Raw genomic sequence first — 12,815 nt, 5'->3', positions numbered from 1 at the left:
CATGGGTCATACGCTTATCACTTGACGTAGTCCAGCCATTAAACAAATACACCAACCTGCCCACCTGCCTCCCCGTTATAACGCTAATCATGGCATTTATTTCGCCACAAAACCTGTAAAATGGTTTTCGATGAATGTTTAATAATATTTCAATGTAATATACTGTTTTGAACTTGATCAATCGAAGGACGCTGTGGTTCTTTATTCTTGGTGAAAAATATTCCCTATAATGAATGGTGAGTATTTCCGTAACTATGTTAGCCTTATCGGTGCACGTCACACTTGCATTAGGTCAGGTGGAGCGGCGGTCATTCAATATTGAACAATAACAACACGCGTCTGTAAGTGGAAATATTTCTTAAAACACAGACAAGGGTACTTTCCAAGAATGTGAGTTAGTGAGTGAGTATAGTTTCACGCCGCTTTTAGCAATATTCCAGCAATATCACGTCGGGGAACACCAGAAATGGGCGTTTCACATTGTACCCATGTGGGAAGCGAACCCGGGTCTTCGGCCAGACGAGCGAACGATGTAACCATAAGGCTACCCCACCGCCCAAAGCAACAACAAAGTAAGATAAAGCATAAAATACTACCTGCAATGGATCATCACAGGTTAGTTTGCATTAATTACTTTACTAAGTATATCATTATATATATTATGTTTTCACTCAACACGTTTTAATTGCTCAAGTTGTTCATGCTACTATGTTGTATCAGCAGTCTAACAGTGGAGTCCATCTGGAGTCGTTGCTTGTCGTAAGAGGTGACTAACGGGATTGGCTGGTGAGGCTCGTTGACACATGTCATAGCATCCCAACTGCGTAGATCGATGCTTATAATGCTGATCACTGGATTGTCTGGCCCAGACTCGATTATTTACAGACCGCCGCCATAAAGCTGGAAAATTGCTGAGTGCGACGTTAAACAACCAACCTACCAACCAACCAACCAACCAACCAACCAACCAACCTGGAGTCGTCCCTATCCATGGATGACCTTGCCAGTTATCTTTGCAGCACTTGTCATTTCCATATTGGTTCTGTTCGGCATCTTCTTGCCAGAACTGCCACTGCAACAGCCTCGCCAGTGGCATTTTTTTAAGGATCACCTTCACAGACTGTAAAGATTGCAGAATATTTGAATCTGTAGTGTGAATATTGAAGCAAACAGAGTACGCCCACACAGTCAGGCACCTGATCGCCTCCTTTTAGTCAGCCGTCTAACCCGCTCAGCCACCGCAGCTTCCACAAATCGATGGTGGCTGAGCGGGTTAGATGGCTGACTTTGTATGCTGAGGATTAGGCACCTGATTCTGAGGGTGTGGGTTCAAATCCCGAATGAGACTCAACCCAAGAAAATGACTAGTATCTGTACATTACTGAGAAAGTGTAATCCCAAATATAACATGTGTTACATTTGATAACTTTCTAAATTTGACAACTCTAAATTTGTTTTTGTTTTTCTTGTGGTTTTGTTCTCCATACTATGATCCGATATAGGTGCTTCAAACAGTTCAAAATTACCATTGAGGTGTTCACTGGTCTCGAGGCGGACATGGGCTGATGTACCCTCGATGTTTCTTTATGTTCCCTGAGCCCGAACATAAACAAACATCGAGGCAGAGAATACTGTTATTCACTTGTAGGGGGTCATCATTACATAATCGAATTATACGAATAGAGTGTCCTTCCTATGGTATCTGACCGAGCGAAAGCGAGGTCAGAAACCATAGGAAGGTCACGAGTTTCGTATAATTCGTATGTTATGAGACCGAGTGTGGTATTTTATTTATTACCCACGTCTTACATGCTTTAAATTGACAAAATAGCGCATTTTTGTTATTTTTATGGTTTCAAACCGAAACCGGTTTCATAAAGAGGTTGCGGAAGAATGTTGTTCTGTAGTACACTTTTTGCATGACGTCACACTGTAATGACGTCACTACGCCTTGCTCGTCTGTCCCCTTGGTAACCGACGTCACGATGCATGTCAGTTGTCATCGCCTCGCACAGCCTCCTACATTAAACTACTCCGTAGCACCCCGTCTCTTAGTTTGCAGTTGCTTCATTCGGCTAACATCACTGGTGGAAACATTACGTTTATGTTTTTCGACGCATATAATGCCTCAGTTCGACTCACAATTAAACAGCGACACGGCAACGTTCGCAATGTTTACATTCCCACAATGCATATATAAGTTGTAGAATGAATGAATTCACGTGTTTGTTATGAATGAAAAAGTAGTTTCGTCACAACGTGACCTAATTGAGAGGTCATCGGTTATCCAATCAAATCGTTAGAATCTCAGGTCAAGTCGTTACGACACAGGTCAACGCGATACGACACTCGTGTGACGTACGAGATTAGTATGCACCTACCCATACGTTGAATACGTGGGTAATAAAATGTTATACGTTGACCACGTGGGTAATAAATGATCACTTTTAACGGGATACTGCAGTATACAAATGAATCCAACATGAAAATATTGTATCTGAAAGTGTATCACTATTAACGGGATACTGCAGTATACAAATGAATCCAACATGAAAATATTGTAATCTGAAGATGTATCGCTATTAACGGGATACTGAAGTATACAAATGAATCCAACATGAAAATATTGTAATCTGAAGGGGTATCACTATTAACGGGATGCTGTCAAGATCACATGGTAATTTGGTTTAACTGTATGACATGTGTTACAGTGTGGTTGGACTGTAGTAGGTGAGTGTCAGGGTGTGGGAATGGGTAGAAAGCATGCAAGGTGGCATGTAGAGGCTAGTGTGGCAAGAAAAGCATACAAGGTGTGAGTTTTGAATATATTAGGCAGAGTGCAAGGGTTGGTGAGTGCAGTCATGAAAGTTGTCTGATGAGGATGGCTGTATTTGCGGTAACCCCCCATTACCCCTACATGCCACTACCCCTACAGCTTATAACAACATAGTTTACGGTCTGTTGCACTGTTAATCCACTGCCTGTTACCTATTCCACGCAATGGACTAATCCACTTAAGAGACATAACAACACACAACTAAAAGGTTGAGAGAATGATTTTAATGAAAAGTGATCATCATTTGTCATCATCAAGATTTTAATAAGAATTAACAATAATTCGTCATCATGATTCTTTGATGGACATTAACAATTAATTGTTAACATTCAATGTTAACATAGTCATTTGTGTCAAGTGTTTCAGTCTATGAACATTCAATGTTTCAATCTATCCCAGCTTAAGCAGATAGCCGACGGCGTCCAAGAACTGAAGAGGTGATTTCTGTCCAAGCTCAAGCTGCTCCTTGAGTCTACACAGGCGATTTTCAATCTCCCTGAAGACTCGCTTTCTGCTTCTTGTCGCAGCACCAAAGGTTGTCACGATGTAATCGTTGAAGTCGACTGCTCTTGGGACGTCTGGAGTGTCGTCCATGGCTTCTACCCACGTGTCCTGGACCGTGTCTTGAGGGAGTAGAGGTAGCCCAGCTGCTCTCCTGATCCACCTGGTGACTTCGGGGTTTTCTTTGTAGGCAACAGCCAGTCCAAGATCCTGAACCTTCCTCCAAATGGCTTGACAGAAATGGAAGAAACAACCCTTCAGGACAGCAGTTGGAAATTCAGTCTCTAAGTTTCTCGTCTCACCTTCTCATTTCCCTCCACTTCTCAATAATACTGTGTATCTTTTATCATGGCACTAAAACAACTTAATTTCAACATTTAACAACCTACACATTATCCAATTTGTAAAATTGTTCTACTCACTAAAGGTTTATCTTTCATCATGAAACTAAAACAACTTTTAGCTAATCCCAAATTTCCTTGACACAAAACACTAAAGAACAGTTTAATCCCTTCCTTGATCTCATCTGTATACTCTATGCACTAATCTCTCTTTGGGTCAGTTCATTATGCCAGACAGGTAAAAGCCGTGTGTTGTTTTAACTAATTGTAGGGGGTTCTGGGCTGTAGGGGTAGTGGCATGTAGGGGTTAAGGGATACAACCGTATTTGCAAGGGGGCTGGTCTGATTTCATGGCGTGAGTAGAATTTGTTTTATTGGATATTTATGTTTATCATGTTGCTTCGTAATTATTATTGTAGAGTTTTGTAAATATGGGTATTTGTTAAATGATGATATCATTTTGTCAATCATCAAATGTTGTAGCAATAAATATACTAAAATGTCAGTTCTCACGATTGAGTTGCAAGTAAATTATTTGCTATCAGTCATATGTGTTACATTGCGAAACAATGTTGTAATTAGATGATGTATCAGCATATTCACTTGCCTGTATGTGGAATAAGGTAAAAGTTGTTCTAAGCGAAATGTAATGCTGTGATATTCATCCTGTAAAGTATAATATCATTCTGAGTATGTAATGGTCTTAGTACGTTGAATCATTCTGAGTTCGTAAAACTCGGTGTACATTGAATGATAAGTATATCAAATGTTATTTTGATATTGTATAGTGCCCGGGGACCTGTGTCGGAACGTATAAAGGGCAGTATCTGTGTTGTTACCTCGCCTTATGTGTAAGAGGTGGATCGGTATGATGGCCTCGACCTGTTAAAGGTGGCGTCTGTGTTGCCTCCTCATTTGACTGACCAGCGAAAACATCGTCAGGATGGCTGACCGTGAGAGAGACGTCACGAACTTATGCAATGTGACAAGAGCTACAACTATGATTGAACTTTATCATCAGTGAACATTCAGTCCAATTCCGTGTTTGATGCACGTGGTGTATGCTCTGTACAATGTAAAATAGTTGTATTAGACAAATGTATTGTTCTATTCGGTTTTGGGGTTTTCCTGTGTAGAGTGTATGTATAGGAGTGATTGTGTGCTATGATTATGGTTGGTGATAAATGCAGTATGAATGAAGGGTGATTTGGGGGGAAATGGTTTTGTTTTCAATTATATATATATAATTTTTGTAATAAATGAAATTTCTGCCTTTGCCGTATTCATCTCGTGTTGTGACAGATACTGCAGTATACAAATGAATCCAACATGAACATATTGTAAACTGAAGGTGTATCACTATTAACGGGATACTGCCGCATACAAATGAATCCAACATAATAATAATGTAATTTGAAGGCGTAACACTATTAACGGGATACTGAAGCACTCAAATGAATCCAGCATAATAATATCGTTATCTTAAGGTGTATCACTATTAACGGGAAACTGCAGTATACAAATGAATCCAACATAATATTATTGTGACCTGAAAGTATATCACTATTAACGTGATATTGCAGTATACAAATGAATCCAGCATAATAATATTGTAATCTGAAAGTGAATCACTATTAACGGGATACTGCAGTATACAAATGAATTCAACATAATATTATTGTAATCTGAAGGTGTATCACTATTAATGGGATACTGCAGTATACAAATGAATTCAACACAATAATATTGTAATCTGAAGGTGTATCACTATTAACGGGATACTGCAGTATACAAATGAATCCAACATAATATTATTGTAATCTGAAGGTGTATCACTATTAATGGGATACTGCAGTATACAAATGAATTCAACACAATAATATTGTAATCTGAAGTTGTATCACTATTAACGGGGTACTGCAGTATACAAATGAATCCAACATAATATTATTGTAATCTGAAGGTGTATCACTATTAACGGGATACTGAAGTATACAAATAAATCCAACATAATATTATTGTAATCTGAAGTTGTATCACCATTAACGGGATACTGAAGTATACAAATGAATCCAACACAATAATATTGTAATCTGAAGTTGTATCACTATTAACGGGGTACTGCAGTATACAAATGAATCCAACATAATACTATTGTGATCTGAAGTTGTATCACTATTAACGGGGTACTGCAGATTACAAATGAATCCAACATAATAATATTGTAATCTGACGTTGTATCACTATTACCGGGGTACTGCAGTATACAAATGAATCCAACATAATATTATTGTGATCTGAAGTTGTATCACTATTAACGGGGTACTGCAGATTACAAATGAATCCAACATAATAATATTGTAATCTGAAGTTGTATCACTATTAACGGGATACTACAGTATACAAATGAATTCAACATAATATTATTGTAATCTGAAGGTGTATCACTATTAAGGGGATACTGCAGTATACAAATGAATCCAACATAATATTATTGTAATCTGAAGTTGTATCACTATTAACGGGGTACTGCAGTAGACAAATGAATCCAACACAATAATATTGTAATCTGAAGTTGTATCACTATTAACGGGGTACTGCAGCATACAAATGAATCCAACATAATAATATTGTGATCTGAAGTTGTATCACTATTAACGGGGTACTGCAGTATACAAATGAATCCAACATAATAATATTGTAATCTGAACATGTATCACTATTAACGGAATACTGCAGTATACAAGTGAATGTCAGTTTAAATGCCGACGATGGCCCGTATCGGCCTATGCCTATAGATCTAAGTGCCGTTTTACTAAGCAATCTTAACATACCGTAACATAGATTTATAGTCTTAGGACATAGCACTGAGGTTGGCTTGTACAATGACACCAAGTTTGGCAGGTTCAGTGACTGTAATTGTACATCGACATTTCCTGATTTTACTCATACTATCAATCACTGGGTTGTCTGGTCCAGACTCCAATATTTAGAGATCACCATCACTGTACAGAAATGCTGCCACTCCATGTAACTTCTTCCTCTTCCGCTGGAATACTGTCCAGTCTTGGACACAACAAACAAATACATTGTGTATGTTAAGGACATTCGCGGTGTGACCACTAGGTTTCGTGTGTTAGAATTGCGATGACTGGTTACCACTGCTGGTGGTAAACATAAATAACCCATGACGTACCTCCAAGGACAGATCGACGAAGTGAAGATTCGACACAAGGCACGGGGTTTAGGATTTATATATTTTCTTTAATAGAAACCATTTCATTTTACAACTACTCACAATACACACTGGTGTGGTGATTACAAGGCCACATTCCCATTCGTCATGGCCGATGATATCAGCTGATCACAATAGGGGTTAGGTGGACTTATCGAAAGTCGTGATCGGCCGGTTAGAATACTACTCGAACTGCAATGAACAACCGATACCCACAGTGTTATTTGCACACGTTAGCTGCAAAGGACACCTTTTAAATACTGACTAAAGTACTGTCGGAAATAGAAAAAAAACCTGTTTTTAGGCTGTTACTCTGTATCCCTAACATTTACACAACTGCAAATAGCATATGTCGAAATACCCCACTTCGGCCAAACCTGGCATTCAGTGGGATGCGTATTAGGATATCATGTTTACAAGCATGTTTACTCGTAAAATCGGGCAAAACTTAGAAAAAAATACGAATAGCTGCTGAAAACAATAGATCAGACTATAGATGGCAGTTAGGTCGCTCAGCCAGGTATGACGACTGACCGTCGACTCACCTGGCATGAAATGCATGTGCACACTAATTTGCATAAAGCCATGGTCTGTTCCAAATAAATCGTTTTGGACTTTGAAAACAACCGCATTGCTCATTTCTGCACTAATCTCTCCTCAGTAAAGTCCTCTTTCTTCGTTTCTGATGTCCCTACCACTGAGACTATAGTTAGGCCGAACTTAGTTTAACAGATATTTCACACTTGCACATATCAACTACATAAATTGTAGAGATAGATGAGAAAAGACATTTTTTTTCTATTTCCAGCAGTACTTTAATGTATTCATGACCGTGAAAATCTTTACGTTCATACACTAAGTAACTGTGAGGTGAGGGGTAGGGATGAGTGTGAAATGTTGAAATGTTGGGAACTCTTCCGACATATCAGTGGTATATAATTATGTCAGTATGTGACTATAACACACTCATATAGTCACACACAGACACGCGCGCGCACGCGCGCACACACACACACACACACATGTATGTATGTATGTACGGACGGACGGACGGACGGACGCACGCACGCACGCACGCACGACGCACTCACTCACTCACTCACTCACTCACTCACTCACTCACTCACCTCGTTTTACCATTTGTCATCAAGCCGCAAGGAAAAGCCTTGTTTTACTATTATAACAATCATTTATTGTAAGTAGGGGTAGGGTTTGGTTCGAGTCGGGTAGCTTGGGTTGCCTGGTAACTACAGTGTTCCAGTTGGGGTCGACGAGAAGTATAGTGTTGAAAGTGGCGGGATAGTGGCGGGAGTAGGCTTGTAATTAAAGTTTTTAAAGTGGTTGGGTAGTCTAGTACGGGAAGTTAAGTAAATATATTGTTCGCTAGACATGGTTAAAGTCCCCCACATAGATATAGCCTATGTATCCATTTCTCATTCAGGAGGCCTTAAATACAAAAAATATATTGACATTGACACCCATTCACCAGCTACAAACAAAACCAAAAAGTGAACAGTCCCGACAAATTTGCTGAGTGCATGAATTATATACTGTCGATTAAGCGGGTTACAAAGGTTTGTATCAAAGGTGTTTCCATAACCGGTTTGTCCTATTAGATCAAATACCACTGCAATTAGAACTGGCCTTTAGCAATCCATGCTTGTCGGAAGAGTCTACTCACGGGATCAGTCTCGCTGACTTGGTTGACTTGGCATGTCATCGTATCACGGTTGTGTACATCGATGCGTAGATGTCAATCACCTGATTGTCTGCTCCTGATTATTTGCAGTCATATAGCAGGTATATTTCTGAGTGCGGCGTTAAGAAACAACAACATAAACCGTCACATGTTCCTTCCTAGACTAAAATCACCATATGAACACCTTTAAAGATCAATTACCCTTTTACTTGAATCGTATACAAACACATTTATTTTAAATGTCAAGAAAACAAGTTATCAATTGTCCATATACCGTGTTTATACATCAGTCATCACTGCTTGGTTTCCACCTGATTACCTGCACTAAGCCATGCTTGTAACACTGTGACTGACATATATAGTGTTTATACGTCAGTCATCACTGCTTGGTTTCCTACTGATTACCCGAAACAAACCATGCTTGTAACACTGTGATTGACACAATGGTGTTGTCACTTTACAGTCTATATTCTAGGTAAGTAAGCGTACCCAGAAGCCAAGGCATATCAGAACAGTCACATGATCCGTGTTTAGGCTCGCTAACATGGTTCGTAACGTAACGTCCTATCCTGATGCTATCCTATCCTTTGAACGATGCTCATTGAACAATCACTGGTATACCTGGTCCAGATTATATAACAGCACTGATGCCAGTTGCGGCCATAAACAGTGTCACATGGCCCTAAGGAGGACACGCAAATCTTTACTGTTTCATTGGCTCACCATTCCCAGTAACCACGGGACTGAAAGAGTTGTTCGGATAAGCAGCAGAAAGTGCTCCAGGATTTTCCACATACTGCTGGTGTGTGTAGTAGTGAGGAGGCTGGTTAAAAGTCTGTTGATTGTTGGTGTTGGAACGTACCCGACCTTTCACTATTGACCGGAAATCTTTGTTCAGAAACCAGAGGAATGGGACGATAACAGATTTAGCGTAACTAAGGTAGCTCATGACAGTTGAGAGTATGAGATACCAGCTGCAGTTGAAGCAAGCGTAACTTATCAAAGCCATAACTTTGCTTGGGAAGAAGAGAGCAACCGTCAGAAAGGAAACCAAGATGATATCCACGGGTGCAGCGGGATTGGTAGAGGGTTGGGATACTGCCCGTTGACCATACTGACCGAACGCCAGGCGTCTTCTCTTTTGATGTAGGGCAATACTAACCACTGTCGTGATGATGGCTATTGCGGATGGTACCCAGTAGGACATTGCAACAAGTGCTCTTCCGAATTTTGGTATCATATACAAAGCGCACGTATACGCACTGGGAGACTGCCCAACGATCATTATTGGCACCAGAACGATGATGGGTCCAAGAATAAAGAATGCGACGAGCATGCATGTGACCAATTTCTTGCACATTCCTTGGTAGGATGAGACTGTACATTGCAGTATAAAGTCCACGTTCAGGGCGATGACTGCGAAGCAGCTGTTGGCAACAGTAATTAAACTGCTTCCGTACAGTGCCGTCATAGTTAAACACGACACGTCGAGTTCCTGTGTCACCAGCAGGTGTGTCCACATCGGGAGGGGAAAGGTTCCGACGAATAGATCTGCCAGTGCCAAGAACAAGACAATGACATACTTGGAATTTTGTCTGAGTTCCTTGTTTGACAAAATAATGCCAATCATTACCAGATTGCCGACGATGATTCCTATTGCAAACAAGCAGTTGAAGACGATCTGTGCGGTTATGTTGCTATTAAAGTCCATCTGAAAAATAAAAGAAGGCAACAGTTATAAAACCCATATACATATGTAAAATGTGCTTACCCCATTGGGTTACGAGTGATTTATCGTTGCAGTAAGCAGTATTCCAGGCACTGCGTCTCAGCCTAATGTGACAAAGGTCTTTGATAACAATTTAGTTGCAACCCGAGACAACGAGTAAACTCCTGATAAACCAAGAAATATGAAAGGGGTGAAATGGGATTCGAACTCACGAAGATAGACTCCCGAAGGGCTCAAGCGAGGCAACTATAATTTATGAGATATAAACAGGGGATAGTCCTGAAGTACATTTGTATATTGTAGTGGTAATATTCAAGTGAAAGAGTTCATTTTCAAAGAGAAAGCGTAGGTCAAGTAAGTGAGTAAGTATATAGTTTTACGCCGCTTTAGCTATAAAATCAGCAATACCACGGCGGGGACACGTGAAATGGGCTTCACACATTGTACCCATCAGGTTAATAGAACCCGGGCCTTCGACGTGAGAGGGGCGATTGGGTAGTCTAGTGGTTAAAACGTTCGCTCGTCCGCCGTGATATGACTGGAATATTGCTAAAAGCGGCGTACAACTAAACTCACTAAATCACTCGACCTGAGAAGGACTCAGAATTCAATCGAGGCACAGCAGAATAAACAAACGTTAACTAAAGTAAACTGGAAATAATGACATTGTTGTTTAAAGGATGTTCAAACGCCTATGTAGAACCATCGTCTAACAAAGGCACGTTATGGTTGAAATAGGGTACAAACCTTGACTGCTAGAGTTGAGTGGACGTTTACTTCCCCGATCTTCACAGTCAATTGCGGCCTGGCTGTTTGTGTTACCCTTTATCAAAGACAAATTCGGCTGTGTCATTTTAGATGACATCACAGCAACCGATAATATGGGTCATATGCTTATCACTTGACGAAGCCCAGCCATTAACAAATACGGCAACCTGCCCACCTGCCTCCCCGTTATAACGCTAATCATGGCATTTATTTCGCCACAAAAATGGTTTTCGATGCATGTTTAATAATATTTCAATGTAATATACTGGTTTTAACTTGATCAATCGAAGGACGCCGTGGTTCTTTATTCTTGGTGAAAAATATTCCCTATAATGAATGGTGAGTATTTCCGTAACTATGTTTGCCTTATCGGTGCACGTCACACTTGCATTAGGTCAGGTGGAGGCGGTGATTCAATATTGAGCAATAACAACACGCGTCTGTAAGTGGAAATATTTCTTAAAACACAGACAAGGGTACTTTCCAAGAATGTGAGTTAGTGAGTGAGTATAGTTTCACGCCGCTGAGTGGAAGTAGTTCTTAAAACACAGATGACAAGGGTACTTTCCACGAAAGTGAGTGAATTTAGTTTTACCCCTCTTTTAGCAATATTCCAGCAATATCACGTCGGGGGACACCAGAAATGGGCTTCACACATTCTACCCATGTGGGGAATCGACCCCGGGTTTTCGCCATGACAAGCGAACGCTGTAACCACTAGGCTACCCCACCGCCCCTTTCCACGAAAGCAACAACAAAGTAAAATATATGTCGTCAAGCATGAAATACCATCTGCAATCTATCAGCACATATGAGTTTGCATTTAATACTTTAATAATCATTTTATACTATATGTTTTCACTTATCACGTTTTAATTGCTCAAGTTGTTCATGCTACTATGTTGTATCAGCAGTCTAACAGTGGAGTCTATCTGGAGTCGTTGCTTGTCGTAAGAGGTGACTAACGGGATCGGATGGTCAGGCTCGCTGACTTGGTTGATATGTCATCGTATCCAAATTGATGCTCATGATGCTGATCACTGTAATGTCTGGACCAGACTCGATTAGTGACAGAACTCCGCCATATAGCTGGAATAATCCTGAGGGCGGCGTTGAACAACTGACTAACCATCCAACCAACCAACCAACCAACCATCCAACCAATCAACCTGGAGTAGTCCCTAACAATTCAGTTCAATTCAATTTATTTCTCGAAACACCGTGAGAATACAAATTTACTACATTCATATAAATTAACATGTCAAGACAGCAGATAAAATCCACAGAAAAACAACCAGTTAAAGTTAAAAATGTATCTTTGTGGACTTAAATGTTACATTAATATACATTACAAGATTTTTAAGATTAGTTTGTTTAGACGACAACAGTTTGACGATTTTCTATAAGGTAATTGAATTCATGTAAGGAGGTAAATATGTTTGCCTATACAGTAGTAAAGCTTCGCATTTGAACAGATAATGGAGTTCATCTCCCACTGCATGAGAGTTACATAAATTACAAAGACGATATTCACTAGGAACATTTGCCCAACGGCCACCTTCTATAGGGAGGTGGTGATTACTTGTTCTGATTCTTAAAATCGGGAAATAGATGTGTTTTGGCAGAAAGAGATATCTCTCAAATTCTATATTGGTTTTTAAGATACCATAAAAAGAGAATTTGGAGCTCTGTATCGTGGAGGTGTG

The 12,815-nt window shown here is 40.0% G+C and overlaps 1 protein-coding gene across 1 annotated transcript; it reads right to left on the bottom strand.

The window, feature by feature from the left end:
• Positions 1–8,797: 8,797 nt before the first annotated feature.
• On the bottom strand, positions 8,798–11,252 carry LOC124257602 (protein trapped in endoderm-1-like). The gene is made up of 2 exons (XM_046691704.1): positions 11,089–11,252; positions 8,798–10,323 (listed from the first exon to the last, which is right to left on the bottom strand). Exon 2 carries the CDS (start codon positions 10,321–10,323, stop codon positions 9,316–9,318), a length of 1,008 nt encoding a protein of 335 aa, XP_046547660.1. The 5' UTR covers positions 11,089–11,252; the 3' UTR covers positions 8,798–9,315.
• Between the last annotated feature and the right edge of the window lie 1,563 nt (positions 11,253–12,815).

Source organism: Haliotis rubra, unplaced genomic scaffold (assembly GCF_003918875.1).
Source record: "Haliotis rubra isolate DU_JTF1 unplaced genomic scaffold, ASM391887v1 Scf668, whole genome shotgun sequence".
Classification (NCBI taxonomy): Eukaryota; Metazoa; Mollusca; class Gastropoda; order Lepetellida; family Haliotidae; genus Haliotis; species Haliotis rubra.
This window is presented reverse-complemented; position numbering and strand designations above follow the sequence as displayed.